At 45.1% G+C, this 20,609-nt stretch overlaps 1 protein-coding gene across 3 annotated transcripts in view; it reads left to right on the forward strand.

Moving 5' to 3' along the window:
• Positions 1 to 15,346, forward strand: part of PRKCH (protein kinase C eta) — a 367,061-nt gene extending 351,715 nt beyond the window's left edge. For all 3 annotated transcript variants that reach the window (XM_087855982.1, XM_045810456.2, XM_045810457.2), the window contains 2 exons: positions 12,762 to 12,905; positions 14,091 to 15,346. In XM_087855982.1, coding sequence (XP_087712108.1) covers positions 12,762 to 12,905; positions 14,091 to 14,237 — 291 coding nt within the window. In that variant the 3' untranslated portion in view covers positions 14,238 to 15,346. The remainder of the gene's footprint in view (positions 1 to 12,761; positions 12,906 to 14,090) is intronic.
• The last annotated feature ends 5,263 nt before the right edge of the window (positions 15,347 to 20,609 follow it).

A 20,609-nucleotide genomic window follows, 5' to 3' on the forward strand; every position in this document is an offset into this window, starting at 1 on the left:
TCCTTGACAAATCCCAGAAGTTCTTCTTCAGAGTTTCCAATAAGACAGTCGTGTTCCTCCTGGGAAAGCCCTTTCTATCACTTCATGGCGTTGAGTATTAAACTTAGTTTAATTGCCCTTACAAGCTTATATGTTTCCCTTAACTCCCACTCCCTAAACATATTTCTTTTATTTAGAAATGCCTCTTACTGCCAACACCTCTCCTGGTATTTGAAAATATCAGCAGTGCCCTTTTATCTTTTTTCTTCAATATAAAGACCCCCAGTTGTTTAAAGTAAAGCAAGGTAGTCTGACTAAAGGATTCCTTAGGTTCTTTTCAAGACTGTTTTCTCTCCCCTCTCTTAGTACCCGCTGGTCCCATGGGCCAGCAAAGAAAGTGGAACATAAGTAAGCACACAAAGGCTATGCATTCTCATTCAAGTGAAGTCCTGAATGTCATCCCATGATTGTCCTGACCTGTCAGTCCACACTGTTTTTTTAATCCAAAATCCAAATGAGATGCCTGGTCACCTCAAAAGGAGGGTTGGCAGAGTGACTGAAAGCAGAGGCTTCTAGTGCTACATAGGCCTGAGTTTGAATCCCAACTCTACCGCCCCCAAACTGGGTGGCCTCGGACAGGTTACAGATTGGACTGTTCTTCAGTTTTCCAATATCTGTAAAATGGGAATGATAATCAGGGTCACTGTAAACATTATACAGAATGAATTTGAAACACTTAAGTCAATATCTGCTATAATACAAGAACATATAACATAGATATGTGTATATAGTAGTAATGGCTACCACTTATTAAGCTATAGCATTTACAAAAACTATACCATTTTTATTGATGTGTAGTTAACGTACCATATCATGTTAGTTTCAGATCTATAATATAGTGATTCAACAATTATGTGCATTATGAAATGGTCACTATGATAAGTGTAGTCACCATCAGTCACCATACAAAATCATTACAATATTATTGACTATATTCCTTATGTTGTACTTTTCATGCAGTGATTGATCTATTTTATAAGTTTATACTTCTTAATTCCCTTCACCTGTTTTGCCTATATCCCCCCCCCCCCCCGCTAATACTGGCAACCATCAGTTTATTCTCTGTATTTAGGAGTCTGTTTCTGGGTTTTTTTGGTTTTTTTTTTTTTTTTGGATTCCACATGGTTTTTTTTTTTTTTGGATTCCAACAGACAGACCTGTGGCTGCAACAGGCACACACGGGCATGCATCATATGGCATCTGACTTATTATACTTAGCATAATATCCACTAGGTCCATCCATGTTGTTACTAATGGCAACATCTCATTACTTTTTACAGTTGAGTGATACTCCATTGTGTATATACACCATATCTTTATCCATTCATCTATCAGTGGACATTTGGGTTGTTTCCATATCTTGGCTCTTGTCAAAAAATGCTACAGTAAACATAGAGATGCATATATCTTTTCAAATTAGTGTTTTTGTTTTCTTCAGGTAAATACTCAGAGATGGGATTACTGGATCATACAGTATTTTTATTTTTAATGTTTTGAGGAACCGCCATACTGTTTTCCATAGTGACTACACCAATTTACATTCCCACCAGTAGTGCACGAAGGTTCCTTTTTCTCCACATCCTTGCCAACACTTGTTGTTTCTTGTCTTTTTGACTTGAGCCATTCTGACAAGTATGAGGTAATAGCTCATTTGGTTCTGATTTCCGTCTCCCTGATGCTGAGCGATGTTGCGTATCTTTTCATAGTCTGTTGGCCATCTGTATGCCTTCTTTGGGAAAATGTCTGTTCAGGTCCTCTGCCCATTTTTTTATCCGATCGTTGGGTTTTTGGTGTTGTCTAACTTTTTTCTATATTTTGGATATTAACCCCTTATTGGATATATCATTTGCAAATATCCTCTCTCATTCAGTAGGTTGCCTTTTGTTGATGGTTTCCTTCACCATGCAAAAGATTTTTATTTTGGTGCATTCTTCACAGTTTATTTTTGCTTTCGTTTCCCTTGCCTGAGGAGACATACCCGTAAATATGTTGCTAAGGCCAATGTCCAGGAGATACTGCCTACGTTTTCTTTTAGGAGTTCTATGGTTTCAGGTCTCACATTTAGGAATTAAATCCATTTAGAGTGTATTTTTATGTATAAGAAAGTGGTCTAGTTTCATTCTTTTTGCATGTAGCCGTCTACTTTTCCCAACACCATTTATTGAAGAGACTTTGATTATTCATGCCTCCTTTGCAATAGATTGACCACATAAGTGTGGGTTTATTTTTGGGTTCTATTCTGTTCCATTGATCTCTGTGTCTGTTTTTGTGCCAGTACCATCCTGTTTTTGGTAACTGCAGCTTTGTAGTATAATTTTAAATCTGGGATTGTGATACCTCCATCATTGTTCTTCTCTCTCAAGATTGCTTTGGCTATTGAGGGTCTTTTGTGTCCATACAAATTTAAGGATTATTCGACGACACAAATAAATGGAAAGATAGAATTCATGTTGTTAAAATGTCTGTACTGCCCAAAGCCATCTACAGATAGAATGTAATCTCTATCAAAACACCAATACTGTTGTTCACAAAACTAGAACAAATAATCTTCAAATTTGTACCATTCTTTCTTCCACTTCTGCCCAAGTCTGTCTGGATCTAGAGCCCTATGTGCTTTGGGAACGGCCAGGTGGTCTATTGCCATAGGTGTGCAGATTACTAGTTCCAGCCCTGCCTAGTAAATTCCACTCAGACCCAATCTGAACAAGCTAGAACATTTCTCCTTCTCTTGGCTCTTCCAATATTCCATGGCAACACCAGTCTGTATAATAACCTGTACTTGAGAAGATTAGTTTGTTTCCCCAGAGCTATCTTAAAAATACATTATGTAGCCTTCCCACCTGCCTCTGAGCCCCATCCCAGCCCCAGTGTGGGTTGTTGTCACCCTCATCTCATGTTTAAATATCTGTCTCTGCCTTCTCCTATGGAAAAGTGACTTCGCAATGCCAAGTCAGAGCCCTGGTGTCTCTCTCCTTCCCTGCTGCCCCATCAGCTAATTCACATGCCTCCCCTTGTCCCTCTTACCCATGCTCTGGGCTGGCTGGTGCTGCCAGTGTAGGTCATTCCCAGGTCTGTGCTCACCAGTGCAGCTGGCATGAGGGGCTGAAAGGAGGTGGTTGATGACTCTTCATCACCAGGCTAGACTCTGCCTGTGACACTGGCAACAGACAGACCTGTGGCTGCAACAGGCACACACGGGCATGCATCTTGTCATCCCTTCTGGCTGTACACCCGTGGTGAGCTTGGCCATCATAGCTGTGAACCCTACTGTGTTCCGGGTCGTGTGTGCTTTCTCTGCCCTCCCTCCCCAGCGTCCTCTGTAGAGCCTTAAAGTACCTTCTTCCCATTTAGGAGCACCTCCCCGGAACACTGATGGGACTGTCCCGTGGAATGGTTTCCTTCCCTTCGGATTTGCCAGCGTTAGCGCTTTCTGCTCTTCAGTCTGAAATTGAATGAGAGGAGAAGGTCATTTTGTTTGTCCAACCGCCAAATCCAACTATTAGGAGAAAATAGTGTTTTCTCCCTCCTAGAAGAAAATCTTATTAGACTAATTGGTCTATTTATATAACCAGTCATCTTCCTCTGAAATCAGACAGATTTTGAAAGAGGAAAAAATAGCCATTGCCTACATTTTAATGAGTTTCAAAGTACATTTGGATCCTGTTTTCTCAAGACACATTAATATACAGGGTGAGTTTAAACTCCATCCTCTGGGACATTCAGCCACTGAAAACCAAAGCTGCCTCGGGTGTAGCAGAGCCTAGCAGACGCGACAGTGCTGCCCTGGCTCGGGGCTCACAAAGAAGTTGCCCGATTGCATCCTGCATCCTGAATTCAGTATCTCCCTTCTGTTGTTCAAGGAGACAAAACTGCACAGCAAAACCTGTTATCTGTATTTCTTGTTTTAAGATTGTCTCTAGAAATCTTTGCTGTCAGAAAAACTGTTTTCCAGAGACCATTATAACAACCCCACTGTTGGAAACTGTGAAAGCAGAAACAGGCCTTGTTGTGTCTTTCTTGGCCTCCAAGCGGAGTAGCAGGGAGAGCCAGATGAGCCTCAGGGTCAAGGCCGACTTCAGACTTCGCTCTTGGAGGCGTCCAGCCCGTGCCTCTGGCTTTAGGTAGGACAGGACGGACCTACGAGGGGTTTAACAGGATGCTTACCAATACGTTTATTGAGGGCTTCTTTTGTGCCAGGTATTTACTTGTCATAACAGCCTTATGAAGTACAGGAAAATCTCCATTTTATAGTTGAGAAGTCTGAGGCCCAGAGAAGGTAAGACATTTGTTCAGGGTCACACAGCTCATTGGTATACGAACACAGAGTCAGGCTGCAGAGCCTAACCAGTTAACCTCTGCGCCCTCCCTATCAGAGGAGCTCGTCTGTCCTTTCCTTAGTGTGTGGAGTGGAGGCTTCCCAGGACATCCTTGTACAAACCCAGCCTCCATTTCACCGGAGAGCTACCTTCAGGAAGACACATGTCTGTTTTCCCCTGTAGTCCTACCTTCTCTGCAGCCTTGAAAGAACCATTAAGCTTCTATGTATCTCTGATTACTTCCGTATCCTCTAGTTAAATTCCACGCTAATGAGGACCCCAAAAGGAAGGAGACTACGAATTGAATCCACGCATTCTTGACCCCTCTCCTGTCCCTGCTCTCCAATTGCCTTGACACTTACATTTGGGGTAGAAGCAGATTTTCCACCCTGGCCTTCTCACTTACTCTTTGCAGCTTATAAAGTGCTTTTATTGACCCTAGAAAACATTCTGCTTCCTTTAGTAAATGTGTCCAGAATCTTTCATGAAGTCACTTTATTTTCCTCCTGGGCTGACTTTCTCGTTTGGACCACAGTTGGGGAAAAGGTCAGTTGAGGCGAGGCAAGCTGAAGGATGACCTTAGACATGGACAGATGATTGCTCCAAACACCACTGTCGGTACCTTGTTTGGCATTTGGGAACCATGAGGGACATAAGCAAACAGAGGAAGTTTTCTGCAAAGGGATCATGCCGTCACTGTTCACAGCAGCAGGAATATGGTGTTTCGGGAGTCTTGTGCCTGGCCTAGGGCGGCAAGCTCCTCCTGCTTGCCCTGCTCACTTCCACCCACATGTACCACTGAAGATTTCAGGCCTGGGTAGAGATAAATGTTCCATAACTCCCCATCTTTGCATCTTTGGATGGGTAGTCATGAAGAGACTCGAAGCTCCTCCTTGCTATGGGCCCTGTCCTGGCTTCTGTTCCATGGTATTCATCTTTTTTTTTTTTTTTAAGTGTAGTTGACACACAATGTTAGTTTCTGGTGCACAGCATAAGTGATTTGGCAAGTCTGTTATGCTGTGTCACCATACAATGCTATTACAATACGATTGATTAGAGTCACTATGCTGTACCTTTTATCACCGTGACTTATTCATTCCCTATCTCCCGCTACCCTTCACCCATTTTGCCCATCCCCCACAGAGCCCCCCGCCCTGGCAAGCATCAGTTTGTTCTCTGTTTTTATGGGTCTGTTTCTGCTTTTTGTTTTAATTTTTAGATTCCACATAGAACTGAAGTCATTAGGTATTTGTCTTTCTCTGACTTCACTTAGCCTAATACCTTCTAGGTCCATCCACATTGTCACAAATGGCAAGGACTCGTTCTTTCCTGTGGCTGAGAAATATTTCATTGTACACATATACCACTCCTTCCTTATCTAGTCATCTCAGTGGCCACTTGGTTGCTTCCATATCTTTGTCATTGTAAATATTGCTACTATAAACATAGAGGTGGCATCTATCTTTATGAATTAGTGTTTTTTTGTTTTCTTTGGGTAAATACCCAGAAGTAGAATTACTGGGTCATATGGTGTTCCTATTTTTAATGTTTTGAGGAAACTCCATACTGTTTTCTGCAGTGGCTACACCGTTTTCCTTTGCCACCAACAGTGAGTGAGGGTTTCTTTTTCTCCACATCCTCGCCAACACTTGTTATTTCTTATGTTTTTGATTCTAGCCATTCTGAGTAGGTGAAAGGTGGTATCTCATTGTGGTCTTGATTTGTATTTCCCTGATGATTAGAGATGGTGAGCATCTTTTCATGTGTCTATTGGCCATCTGGATGTCTTCTCTGGAGAAATGTCTCAGGTTCTCAGCTCATTTTTAATTGGATTTTCTGTTTTCAGGTGTTGGGTTGTGTAAGTTCTTTCCATAGTTGAGATATTAACCTCTTACTGGATATATCACTTGCAGATATCATCTCCCATTCGGTAGGTTGCCTTTTCGTTTTGCTGATGGTTTTCTTCACTGTGCAAAAGCTTTTTTTAATGTAGTCTCAATAGTTTATTTTTCTTTTGTTTCCCTTGCCTGAGGAGACATACCTAGAAAAAGGTTATGAAGACCAATATCAGAGAGATTACTGCCTATGTTCTCTTCTAGGAGTTTTATGGTTTCGGGTCTGGCATTTAGGTCTTTAACCCATTTTTGAGTTTATTTTAAGCATGAGTTTGAGTTCTCTGCTCTGTTCTATTGAAGTATGTGTCTGTTTTCGTGCTACTCCTGCACTGTTTTGATTAGTACAGTTTTGCAGTACATCTTGAAATTTGGGATTGTGATACTTCCAGCTCTGTTCTTCTCTCTCAAGATTACTTTGGCTATCCAGGGTTTTTTGTGGATCCATACAAATTTTAGGATTGTTTTAGTTCTGTGGAAAAAAATGCTATTAGTATTTTGGTAAAGATTTCATTGAATCTGTGATTGCTTTGGGTAGTATGGACATTCTAACAATATTAGTTCTTCCAAGCCATGAGCATGGAATATCTTTCCATTTGTTTGTGAGGTCTTCAATTTCTTCCATTTTATACTTTTCAGAGTATAAGCCTTTAACCTTTTTGGTTAAGCTTATTCCTAGTGATTTTATTCTTTTTGATGCAATAGATGGAATTGTTTTCTTAATTTCTCTTTCTGCTACTTTATCAGAATATATAAATGCCAACAGATTTCTGTGTGTTAATTTTATATCCTACAACTTTACTGAATTTATATATTATTTTTCATAGGGGTTTTTTTGTGGAGTCTTTGGGATTTTCTATATATAGTAACATATCATCTGCAAATAGTAACGGTTTAACTTCTCTCTACCAATTTAGATGCCTTTTATTTCTTTTTCTTGACAATTGGTACTGCTGGGATTTTCAGTATTATGCTGAATGAAAGTGGTGAGAGTGGACATCCTTGTCTTGTTCCTGATCTTAGAGGAAAAGCTCTCAGCTTTTTCCCACTGACTTATGTTAGCTGTGGGTTTCTCTTATTTTTGTTAAGGTATGTTCTCTCTAACCCCACTTTTAAGATTCTTTATTTGAAAGAGAGAAAGCAAGAGACAGAGCACAAGTGGAGAGAGAAGGATAGAGGAGAGGGAGAAGCAGACTCCCCACTGAGCAGGGACCCCAATGTGGGGCTCAATCCCAGGACCCTGGGATCATGACCTGAGTGGAAGGCAGACACTTAACCAACTGAGCCACCCAGGTGCCCCAGTTCGTACATATTCTAAAAAAATGTTTTCACTCCCCACTCCATGTTTTATGTCGTCATATTTTACATTTTTTTATTTATAATTTTCTAATTATGGCCTTCACTTTTGCATTTAAAAAAAGTCCCTTTAACATTTCTTGTAAGGCCAGTTTAATGTTGATGACTAACTTTAACTTTTGTTTAGGAAATTCCTTATCTCTCCTTCAATTCTGAATGGTAATCTTGCTGTTTAGAGTATTCTTGGTCTTAAGTTTTTACCTCTCAACACTTTGTAGACCAGAAGGGAGTAGCATGACATATGCAAAGTTTCTGCTAAAAAACCAGCTCATGGGGTTTCCCTTGTAAGTAACTAGCTGCTTCTCTCTTGCTGATTTTAAAATTCTTTATCTTTAATCTTTGACGTTTTAATTACTATGTGTCATTATGTGATCCTCCCTGGGTTCATCTCGTTTGCAGCTCTCTCTGCTTCCTGAAACTGGTTGTCTGTGTTTTTCCCCAGGTTACGGAAGTTTTCAGCTATTACTTCTTCAAATAAGTTTCTGCCCCTTTCCCTCTCTCTCTCCTTTTCTTCTGGGACCCCTATAATGCAAATGTTTGCTTGATGCTAAGAGATCCCTTAATTTGTCATTTTTAACAATTCTTTCTGCCCTTCAGCTTGGGGGCTTTCCTTTATCCTGTTCTAGATCACTGATCCATTCTTCTGCATCTGCTAATGGATTGTTGATTCCCTCTAGTGTACTTTTCATTTCACTTATATTTTTCAGCTGATTCTTTTCTATAGTTTCTATTTCTTTGTTGAAGTTCTCAGTTCATTCTTAAGTGAAAATCTTTGTATTACTTTAAAATCTTTATCAGCATACTGCTTATCTCCATTTAGTTCTTTTTTTTTTTAAGTTTTAGTTTTGGAACATAGTCCTGTTTCATTTTGCCTGATTTTGTGTGAATTAAGCAGAATAGCGATTTCTCCTAAACTTGAAGGAATGGTCTTGCATAGGGTTGTCCCCTGTGTAGACTGTGCCTGGTGACTTTGGTTGGCTCACTGGAGCTGAGGCTAGTGTGGACTGGGAGTCCTGGGGCACTCCATGTTGGGGCTGCCCTGGTGGGATGGCAGGAGGCGAAGTGGGTGTGGGCTGGGACAGTCCTGTGGCTCTTTATGCAGAGGGTGCCCTGGCAGACAGCTGAAGCCGGTGCAAGCCAGGGTGTCCCAGAGTGTTCGGCACATGGGGCATCTGTAGCCAAGGCTGTTGCTGCCTGGGGTGCTCTACACAGGGGGGCCCTGGTTGGGCTGCTGCAGCTGAATTAGAAGGTCCCAGAGCACTCTGCACTGGGGGTGCCGTAGCAAGTCATCTGGAGCCAAAGTGGTATGGCCTGGAGTATTTCAGGTGCTGTGTGCCTTTTGCACCTTGGCAGGAAGCTGGAACTGTAGTGAGTGCTGATCAGAAGAACCCTGGGATAGGCCGTGCTGGGGCCACTTTGGTGTGAAAGCTGGGGCTGGTGTGGACTAGGGGCCCAGGGCTTACTGAGGTGTCAGGCTCACTAGGGCACTGGACCTTGCTCCCCTCCGTGCTACCAAGGTGGAGGGGGACTGTAATCATCACACTTGCCAGCCCCTCCAACCCGGGGAGATTTCTAGAATGTCTCCTGCCGTTCGTCAAGGTTCTAGGGCTGAATGCTTTAGTTGCACTCTTAAATGGTTTTTTCTGTGCTCCTGGGCAATTGAATCTACTCAAAGTCCCTCAGTACTATTCCTCCCCCTGCAGTTTGCAGCATTGGGTGTTCCCTTTATGATCATGTTATGTCTCCATCTAGCAGAAGCTGTTCAGGCAGCCCTCACTCCTCTCCAGGGGGAATTGCTTTATAAAATAGGTGTGGATTTGCTATGTCCATAGAGGAGTTCGGGGTCTTCCTATGTTGCCATCTTGAACCAGAAGCCCCACCCTGGCTTTTTTGTGTCCCTAGGCCAGGGCTTAGAGCCATGCAAAGTCAGTGAGTGAAGCCCGCTAGGTGTGAGGCAATGCGGAGTGGTGGGACATGCGGCTGACCAGGGATCATATGCTCCATCTAGAAAGGCAGCCACTGCTGGACTCTAGGCCCTTTATATGAAGAGGCGCAGGTTTGGCGTTCTAGAATATCCTGTTTTCCAAGACAAAGTGGAAAACTTGACTTTTAAATAACATTTCCTAGTTTTTAAATATTTGACAAGTAATTAAAATTATTTTAAAACAGGCTGTGTGAGCCAAATAAGCTGTCTGAGGCCTGGGGCTGGTCTTACTTTTATACTCTCTCTCCTTTTCCACAGTCTTGCCTGCTCTACCAGCTGCATCGCTTGCCGTTTCACCAAATGTTGGTGTCTTGGAGAGTCAGATCTCTAATCCTCGCCTGCACCCTGGATGTGTAGGACTAGTCCTCTCCAGGGGGATGTCCACACACTTCAAATGCAAAGCTGAGCTCAGCCTCCCAGATCTGCACCCTGTCAGGTCTTGAGAAATGCTGGGTGTTTTTGTTTCATTCCCCCCAAATACTGCTATTACTAAGGTTACTGCTTCTATGATTAATACTATCAGTAATCTATTGGCCTTCTGTTGCTGCCGACTTCTGCCAGCAGGCAGCCAGAGCAGACCCTGTGACCCCGCACTCCTGCTTGCCCCTTCACGGCAAGGCCAACCAGTGTGGATCACATTCATTCTTCTTCTACAAGCTCTCCAGGACTTGCGCCCAACTTTGCCTTCCCACTAACCAGAAACCCTTCTAGTTTCTGAACTTGTCCACTCTTCTCAGGCATTTTCTCAACTCTTCACCCACCACCAATCTTTTATCTCCTCCTTCAGGATGTACTCAGTACACTGTGGCTAGAGTCATCACTCACCTCTCTATAGGACTTTGGTGGCTCCTGTGGGCTGCCCCCTCCCCCGTCTCCTCAGCCCTCCCCACGTGCCCGTCATACCATGCTGAATGTTCCTCTCCCAGCATACTAGGGGTTTGTGTGCACCTGTGCTGGCTTTTGGGCACAGTGGTCTTCTTCCTTCATGACTGTGTTCATTCTCTTCATCCACCTCCTCTCTCGTCAAGTGCCACCTCTTCCAGGGAGCCATTACTTGCCTCCTCATGACCAGCCCCTCTTCAAAGCTCCCGCGTGTTCTGCTCTTTTCATCTCACCCAGCTGTGACTGCCCACAAAGCTTGCTGGCCTCTTCCCCCTTCACTTGATCAGCTCTGTCGTGGATAGACACTGTCTTTGTCGTCTCTCTCCCCACAATGGCTAGTCTGCTGCCTAGCATACAGTAGACACCATGTACACCTTTGTAAATTGGTCCTCTAAGTGGAGAATTCTGTGTCTAAAGGGCTCAGAACAAAAGTCAAAACAAAACTGGTTATTCAGAACGACTTACCAGAACCTAAGAGAAGGTATCAAGCTAGTGAAAGGGTTATTCTGACGGTCTTCTTGTCCAGGGATGCAGTGTTTAGAGGAAGAACAGCCCTGATCTGGTCTCTTTTCCCTCATGCACAGTGCCCCTTGGAAGTTTGTCCATTCTTCCTTGTCCCTGGCACTGAAGCCAAAGTCTGTTGGACACTGGGCTTCTGCCACTCTGTCAGCAAGAGCCAGGCACTGTTCCCCTTGCCCAGAAGAACAAGTTGTACCCACACACTCACAAGATGTCCTCTGCTCTCATCATTGGCAGGCCTGGGAATTTCCCACAAGCCGTCGGGGTCTGTTCTACCATCCTTGTATTCTGAGGTTTTTTGCAGCATTGTTAATTAGCTATTCCATCGGGGATTGCATCCCGTTGATGCAGAGAACTTATTCATGTTTCTTGCGTATATACTTTCCCCTTCCTTTGTGAGCGCACAGGCTGAGCCAGGAGAACCCCAGCAGCATGAATGCCTCGTTCCCACAAAACTGAGCTGCGAGGCATGTACTTCCTCAGTCCGCACCGTGCTGACTGGACCTGTGCAGCTCTGAAAGCTCCTCAGACTTTCAGGTTCCACCTCCAATCCAGCCCCACCACGGCCTTGCATTCTTTGTCCGTCGGAGGGAGGAAAAGCTATTAAACCCCATCAGTGTCTGCATTTTTTATTAGCTCCCTTGGAGGGCTTTCTAGCATTTTCTGAGGACTTTCCTGTCAGCTTTGCTGAGGGAGTTTTGCCGCCTTCTCCCTCCACAGGGTCGTTTTCATTTGAAGCACCATGAGAGGCTGTGCAGCTTTGGACGCCTGGCTGGGCCGGCCGCCTCCAGACACTCCCCTCTCATGTCTGCAGCCTTCAACACCAGGGGCTGCTTATGACTCTGGAAATTCCACTGCAAAGCAAGTTCTAGGAACACTGCATTGCTTTTGTGCTCACAGATCAAACAACTTGATTTAAACTTTATAACAAAACTTTTTAATCCAAGGCAATTTTTATTTTGAATTATTTTAAATTAGCTTAAGTGTCTGGCCCTGAAGAGTAAATTATCCCGTACGAATCCTGGTTTGGATGCGATCAGAACACCTTATGGGCCTTTTTGTCCAAGTCGATTTAGTTCCAAGTATCTTGATAGGAGCTCAGCCTGAGGGGAGTTTCCCAATTGGTAGAAATTCAGAGGATTTATATAGACACATTGCTTAAATGGTGTATGTAGCAAGAGTCTTAATCATGAAACATTTCAAAATGGAAGGGTAGGAGAAGAGGAGCATCGTTGTTGCATAAAGAAAAGTGGCCAACTTTGGGTTTTTTACTCTCGCAGCTTCTTCCCACAGATCTTCAAAATAATGACCCTCACTCTTCTCTCTGCGGTCTTGTTGGAGAGCGGGAATCCGGGCCGGCTGGTCAGGTCCTCAGAAAATGGCACAGCTGTTCTTAAAAGTAGCCCTATTCATAAGCTGTGGGCTGTCGACAACTGCAATGTTGGAGAAAGGCACCCTATTTTATAAAGAGTTTTTCTTTAAAAGGGAAAGAAAAATACATGGTATTTACAGTGAAGAAAACTGGACCCTTCAGCTTTATTTTAGTGGCCACGTCTGAAATGGAAGTGGCGAAGGCCATAAATACACACAAGCAATTGCGCCTTTAAGGGATGATTCATGTTGGCTGTGCTGCCTATAATGGAAAATTCAGCTAGTTAAGCAAGATCAGCCAGAAAGCCTTGCACAGGCTCTTCTGCCAGAGCTGATGCCGCCATCTTGTGACCTACTTGTTGTGTATTAGCGAATGATCGACTCTCTCTCTTCCCCTCTCAGTTCATGACCAAGAACCCCACCATGCGCCTTGGCAGCCTGACTCAGGGTGGGGAGCATGCCATCTTGAGACATCCCTTCTTTAAGGAAATCGACTGGGCCCAGCTGAACCATCGCCAAGTAGAACCACCTTTCAGACCCAGAATCGTAAGTGTCTAAGACCATCACAGTAGACTTTCCTCTTTCTTAAAATGTCTCCGTGGTCTACCAAAATCTGTTGTCCCCAATGGAATAACCAAACCGGACGTTCAGCCTCACCCTCTGCAGGATGGCCTCACCCAGGACGAGGCTGGCCCTTGAGGCAACATCTCTCCCTTTCCAGCTTACTTCTCTCCAATCTTTCACCTCTTACTTCACCGAAGCTTTTTGGAGACTAAGAGACCTGAAACTTTCTAGGTTGCCCCAAAAGAGTTTATAGGAATGATGAATTTCTCAGCTAGATTCCTTATGCTCCCCCTCACTGAATCTGGCTCCGTGGCTTGGAGAGCTGGGTCTGTACCAGCTACAGCAGCCCAGAGCTCAGGCCCAATCCCTTTTGCCTGGAGAAATACCAGGAGCGCGGGGGGACCTTCCCAAGCAAGGCAGCTGAGCGGCATTCCTGAGGGTGGTCTAGCTCTTGACTTGAGAGCAAAGCTCCTTCTCATCTGTGGGTCCAGAGAGCCGTGGTGGAGAAAGCAGAAACGCATCTTCAACTTAGGTAAGAGAAATGAGAGGTCTAACCATGGCAGAAATGAGCTTTCCAGCGTCACAGCTAGCTTAATCTCTAACAGCCCCTAAGGTTGGGCACCAGGCCTCCCCCTGCCAACCCCTCGGGGAGCGGGGAGGCTTTGCCAGCAGGAAGCCACCTGGTGAGTAAAGCGAAAGGCGGTTGTTTCCTAAACTCAGCGCTTCCACGTCTTTCAGGAAAATCTCTTCACACCTAGAGTCCTGTGTATAAACGATAGGTGAGGCAAGTGTGAACTTCGACTCTGTTGACAACCGAACGTGTGTGTCCCTCAGTAGAGCCTGTCGAGAAGGGGCATTTTGGTGAAATGCCGAGTAAAGGGTGATTGAGAGGGCTGGATCAGGTGACCAAATTAATTGCTTCGCCTCCCGGGCCAGGGCGGGCCTGCTCAGCAAGATGTCCGTGGGGTCGGTGAAGCGGGGGTTCCCGAATGCCCGTAACGATACACAGGCAGATTTACTATAACGCGCTGTTTAGTCCTCACGGTCCTGACTGGAACTACTGCTGCTCCCAGGGCTGCAGCACCCGTCTGACCGCCCCGGCGCGGGCCCACGGAAGATGAGGAAGCCTCATGTGCCTCAAAGCTGACCCTTGTTTCCTTTTGACAGAAATCCCGAGAAGATGTCAGTAACTTTGACCCTGACTTCATTAAGGAAGAGCCAGTTTTAACCCCAATTGATGAGGGACATCTTCCTATGATTAACCAGGATGAATTTAGAAACTTTTCCTTTGTGTCTCCAGAATTGCAACCTTAGCCTTATGGGGAATGAAAGACATGGCATGAAAATCACAAGCAGATCCAGATTTTCCAGGAATTTCCTTTGTGGGGCATTCCCTCGTATCAGCCTTAGAACAAGAACCTTACCTTCAGCACACAGGTGGGAGACTCTGAAGGACAGAACTTCAGGAGGTCAACTCTTTCAAGTCCTCAGGGTACTGGGACGAGCGGATGCCAGAATGAGATTTCATGAAGAAGTATACTGCTCAACCTAGGAGTTGCCATGGCTCTTTTGGGCTTGGGCTATTAAAGGGAACCAACAGAAGAGAAGGTGTGAAGAATCAACTAGATCCTAGAAATTCTGAGCCAACCGGCCTTTGACTTCACAAATCAAGACTTGGTCTGGGCCACTGTGTGCTCTTCTGAAGCCGGGGAGCCCTGAATACTAGCCGTGTGCAAGAAGTCTGTACAAGCTAAGGAATTCCAAGGTAAGGAAATGAATGAAAGGCTTTCCCAACAGTGATTTACTCTGAAGAAACAAAACTCACAACGTAAAGCCCCATCTTGAAAACAGATGTTGGGCTCCAAGACCACTCTTCCAGCGTATTCTCTCCTCCTCCCATGAACGGATATTTACTGAGAGCCTGGTGAGGTGGTGCCACGTGCCCTGCTAGTGTAAACAGATTTGTGTGCACTGAACTTCCACGCTCCAGTCCACTTATTTACCTGAATGGTGTTTGCATTCTGTGAAATGCCTTCCACATTGCATATATCATGCTTCTTTGTCTGCATATAACTTTGTCCACGGAAGAGGGCTCGCTGACACAACAGCCACTGTTCACACGGACAGCAGGTGAGCGAAGTGCTTGCTGCCGAAGGACTCGTTAAATCTCATCATGGGATGATGTGTTGATATCGCGCCAAACTCTGTGAAGAAGTGCACGTCACTCATGTCAGTGACCAGACTTAACAGCTTATACATTAGCAGGTTATTTAAGTTATATTTTAAGAGACCAAAATGTTTGGTATGCATTTTAATAATTAGAAATGACTCTTAGGACATTTACTGAAGGACCTTATAAGATGTACTCATATATGCAGTTGGAGAATTTTGTCTGTCTGGAAATAAATGCATTTTGTAGCAAAAGCAAACTTTTTGTCTAAAGTGATTTGTTCCGTCCCCACTAGGAGACGAGATAGATAGCTAAAATGTTTTGGGCAGAATGGATAGAACTCCTGAAGCAAATTCCTGAAAAGCTGGTATCACCTATGTGTCCCTAAGTGGACATGGCCTCTTTCTTACTGACCAGAACTTCTCTTCCGAGGGTAGAAACTGCTAAGCGGTGCCGCAACAGAGAAATCCCCAAAACTCCCAGTGCCTCGGCCCAATGTTAATTTCTCATCTGCATAAAATATAGTACAAGTTCAACAGCCCTCTGATCATATAAATATGCCATCTGGAAAACAGAAATTCCAAGGTTGCTATAGCAAGGAAGAAAGAGACGGAGGAGGTGCTCGACTCCATCTCCAGCGAGGGCTACGCATCGCTTCTGCGCACAGCAGATTGGCCTCTGTCTACAAACGGGGTGTAGAACCGCAGAGCGGCCAGAGGGTATCTAGCCCATATTGAAAATCTCGGTCCTGGGTTCTTTTTTGTATTACCGGCTGAAATAGGACTTTTGAATTAATTGAGAGTTGCTAGAAGCCTCTCTTTACTTTCGTTTAGCACCTAGCAGTGCAGAGGCACACTCAGCCTACACAATTTCACTACATCTTCAGGTCCTTCTACCACTGTTCCAGTGTGATTACCAGGGCTCATTTTACAAAGGAGAAGAGAAAGGGTCAGAGAAGCTTAACTGGTTGCCCAGAGGTTTCAGACTCGGGAAAGAGTAGGTCTAAATTCCAAATGACTAAAGTTCTAATCCAACAGACTTCTGGAAAGGGAGGGATTGTTCTATTTTGGGGGGCAGTGGGGAGATCAGGAACCTACATAGCTAGGTTGCTGCTCAGAGTCTTCTGTTGCTGTGTGGGGCCGAGGAGCTGCTCGATGTAGTTTACTTCACACTGGTAAAGAAGGATGAACGATAAAGCATGACTCCTGGGTTTATTTACAGAAACCATCATGGCCCCACAAAGGCCCCACCTGTCCTCTTTAATGAATCTGTGTAATCACTCAGCGGCTTCCCTCTTCACAATCTATTCAGAACTGCTACCCGGGCCCCCTGGTTTGGTTTAACTCTATTCCTTCAATCCCAGGCCTACCCAACAGAATATCAATGATCATGCTACGAGAAGACTTCCAGTGCTGCTGCTTCCTCCCTCTTCTGTGAGGAGACAGAGGAGGTACAGGATATTTACCTAAAGTTCCAGGAGTCTCCAAATCCAGGGTTAGGGCTCCATTTCACATCTGTAATCCATCCTCCTAACTCTTGGGTCCTTTCTGAGGATCAACAAGGTCACCCGCCCATACTTCCTGCAACACACTGGACACAAGCCATTTGATCAGCAGGTGCTGAGTCGGCTGGGGCTGCTGGGTTCCCCTCCAGCTCAGCTGACACCATGGAGGTCAAGACAAGGTCATGTTTACCCTTCCCCACAATACCATCTTGCCTCTCGGATGAGGAACCCTGAAAAACAATCAGGCCTTATCACCCTACCGTCCTCCCGAGCCAGTCCTCCTCCCCATCCCCAGCTCCCCCTACTTTCCCAAGCTGTTCCTCCGTTGTAGACAAGCAGGCTGGAGTCTTTGAAAGGAGGACAGAGATATGGAGACGTTGATCAGCTTTGACCACAGCAGAGGTTTTCACTTAATAATGACCTTTAATTCAGCTGTATTCTGCATGAGGCCTTCTTCCAAATGCTTTAAGTGTATTTTCTCATTCAAAACCCCAAGAGGCGGGCACTCTCGGTTGTACAGATGGGGAAACTGAGATACAGAGAGATTGAGTAACTTGTCCCAAGTCCTACAACTAAAGCATTATGGTCAGGATCCGAACCAGGCAGTTTAACCCCAGAATCCCTTCTTTTAGCCAAGTTGGTGAGTACCTTCTATTAAGGCCAATTTTATTTTTCCCAGTTTTGTAGGGTTTTGAAAATAAGGGTGTAGACTGGGATTAGCAGGGAACACTAGATAAACTGCCAGCTGGGCAGGACAGTATTAGTCATCCTGTCTGCAGAACCATTTATCAGCAATGAGATTATACGATTTGTGTGTCAAGGGCCTCGAACCACTAACCCCCCCCCACCAAAGGAACTGGGGCAGGCCGGAGTGATGCAATCTGGGTCTCTGGCCTCCCTGAGGAAGAGGAAATGGTCTGGGTTATACTGAGCCATATGAACCCTGTCTGAACCACTGCAGAACCTCTAGACCCGTGATGGTGCTTCCAGGCCTTTCCTCATGAGCCCCCCCCCCCCCCGCCGCCCCAAGAGGCGCCTCCTATTTCAGTAACTCACCACCCACCCATGGCATCACTGGGAAGAAGGTGTGTAGCGTGGGGCCAACCTTGGCAGCTGTGACAGCTACAGAGCTGATTGGTAGCAAAGAAAAGAAGAAAAATAAAAACACCCATTTATCACTTATTAATCTTAATTCCGTGTATGTTGCCTCAAAAATGTCCCAGCCACAGCCGATTTGGCCTTGACCATAAAATGGCCAACACCATAAAACTTTGTCCTCTTTATTCCCAAATTTGGTCATCCTAGTGGCTTAATCTGGCTGCACTCACTGAAAATGAAAATGCCCTTGGCACCGAGTCCCAGTGGGTCCTATAACTTATTTTACATCATCTGAGGATAAGACTCGGATACAGCCCGAGACATTTGCAGTGGAAATCAACCCCGGGGTCAGATGCTCCTCTGAGCGGAGCTGCAGGCTGACACAGTGGGCCGGAGGGCAGCTATAAATGGGGCTTTGTAGTCTCCCTTCCTTCCTGCGTTGAATTAGATCCAAAAGGAAGAATGCCGCCGTCCGCTTCATCCTGTCCCGGCTGCCCCCCCCTCACCTCCACTCCCCCGGCAGGCGTTGGTCCCCTCCTGCCACCTTCCTCACTCACCCCCGGGAGCTGATCACTGCGGTACACTCTCCCCCTGGCATTTGATTCTTCAGAGCTCAACCAATTAGAGTTTTCCAACCACCAAGACTCCATAAAAATCCTGATTTGCGTATTTATCTTGGAGGCTCTTTGAGAGCCCTGAAAGGGCGGCTACCATGGTGTTTCTGCCCTGTGTTCCTGCCTCTTTGGCATCTCTGCGTCAGCTCTTGCCCCGGTGCGGACCGCGGGTGAGCGTAATCCTGCCTCCTCACCGGGGCTGAAGAGCATGGACTTGAGTACGGTGCAGACCTATGCACCAGATTTGCCATTTCCTCTCTGTTCTTCTTGAAAGGTGTTCTTTTCCCCTAGCTTAGAAGGTTCTCATGTGAGATGGGAGAATAGCACTTGCCAGCCTTGTGTTATTACTGCAGAAATTCGCTGGGATACTCTAGGTCAAGCATTTAACCCAGGGCTGGGACCGAGAAAATGGCCCATCGGTAGTGGCGATGATGGTCCGCTCTTGCAGAGCGCCGAGGGAGGGTTGCAAAGGGGCTCCACCAGAACCTGGGCGGGAGGGGACACCCGTGTTCCTCATGCAGCCCGTCCCACCTGACAGGGAGGCTGTGCCAGCTCCAAGCTGGAGGGCTTTCACTTTTCTAACTGGCTGGCTGCAGAGATTTCTCAGGAGCCTCTTTTGCAAACTTCTTTCAGGCTGTTTTGAGTTCATCCTGCCCTGATTGACATGCGTGACCAGTACTATGCTTGAAACTGTGCTGCTCGGTATAAAAAAGAGGCTAAGAAATATCCGTTTTCCCTAAAGTAGCTCTTCCCTCAAGCCCTTCAGGTATGCTTTTGTTCTCTCATACTTAAGCTGAAGGCACATTTAACTCACTTCTGACCAGATAACAGAGTCCATACACCAACCCCAGTACCTGCTGGTCACCCTTTAGACACTCAACATGCCTGTGGACCAGTTCACAGAAAAGAGGATGTGTTCTCAAGATGTTCCCTCGGTCCTGGCATGCCTTAGGGTTCGAAGCCACTAGTAGAACCATGGGATTTGACCACCTAGATGAAGATCTCTGTGAAGATCATTCCTAATAAAATGAGAGACACTGAAGTCCTATGTATTCTTACTAGAAACTGGGCATTACAACCCGGGCCCCATGTACCACCCTTCCACACCACCCAAAACTGCCTTTCTCATGCCACCGAGCAGTCTTAACCCACAGAGGTTTCATTCTTCTAAGGGCTTAGATCATAACTAGAATTCCAGCTAAACAAAGTGAAGATTGTGTAGGCACGGAGTGTGGCCAAACATTCAAGTGGGTTGCAGAGGTTGAGACGGGAATTTTCTTTGGAGATATTTCAAAATAGAAACCAGAGATAATCTAGTGGTTGTTTGCCCTGACCGTGTCAGTCATAACCTAGATGATGCCTCAAGTTCTCCCAGCCTTGTGCCCTCATGACTAAAAGGTAAGCAGAGGGATATGGTTGGTCATCCGCCACCAGTAGACGTCACCGCCATATTGCTCATGCCTCACACAAGACTCCATCACTCAGATGGCCTCCCTGTCCCTCTCCGTGCAATTTTCACACCCACACACCCTCTCCGCAGACCCTCTCAATCCCAAATTCCCGAGGCTCATACAGATCACTTGCGCCTAAAATCACATGCCGGTCTCTCGCACCTGATTGCCTTATTTCTCATGTTTATACACGGAAAGGAAAAATGGCTTTCTAAAGATCAGCACAAGATCAAGAGAAGCCCCCTTCTAGAAACTGATAATAGAACACAATTAAAGAAAAAGATTTCTCAGCTCTACTTCCTGTGTTTTTCCTTGAGGAAAATGATTTAAGATATAAAAGATTATAAAAGTCAGTGATAAAATGAATTGTAGCCCAAGGTAAATAAATAGATTATATAAATCATCTAGGCAAGTACAGGCAAAATTACGGAATTATTCTAGTAGTTAGGAGCACCAGAAAGGGTACTGATCATCAGGGCTGTACAGGGGCTCATAAAGATAAATCTGGAAAGTCTAATCTCATTTGCTTTTTGGATGGTTTCTAGACTGGTTGATCGAGAGGTATATGATAGGTTTCACATACCTGAGCAATTGACAGTCTAACTTGTGGCCTAGCTGGATTCAATGAAAAATGGTAATCTAAGTATGGTAATTAATAGATGGATACTAATCTGGAATAATGTTCTACAACCTTAGGTAACCTCTACTCCCTTAGGATTAACAGACAAATTTCACACCTTTAATCTTTTATCAAAACAAGCAACATGATGAAATACAAAAACTGGACAATGGGACGAAGAGCTACTATGTTGTTAAACTACACATTCCCTCCCAGCAGACTCTGATACG

This window comes from Ursus americanus, chromosome 26, assembly GCF_024610735.1.
Source record: "Ursus americanus isolate L20-20 chromosome 26, mUrsAme1.1.p, whole genome shotgun sequence".
Classification (NCBI taxonomy): domain Eukaryota; kingdom Metazoa; phylum Chordata; class Mammalia; order Carnivora; family Ursidae; genus Ursus; species Ursus americanus.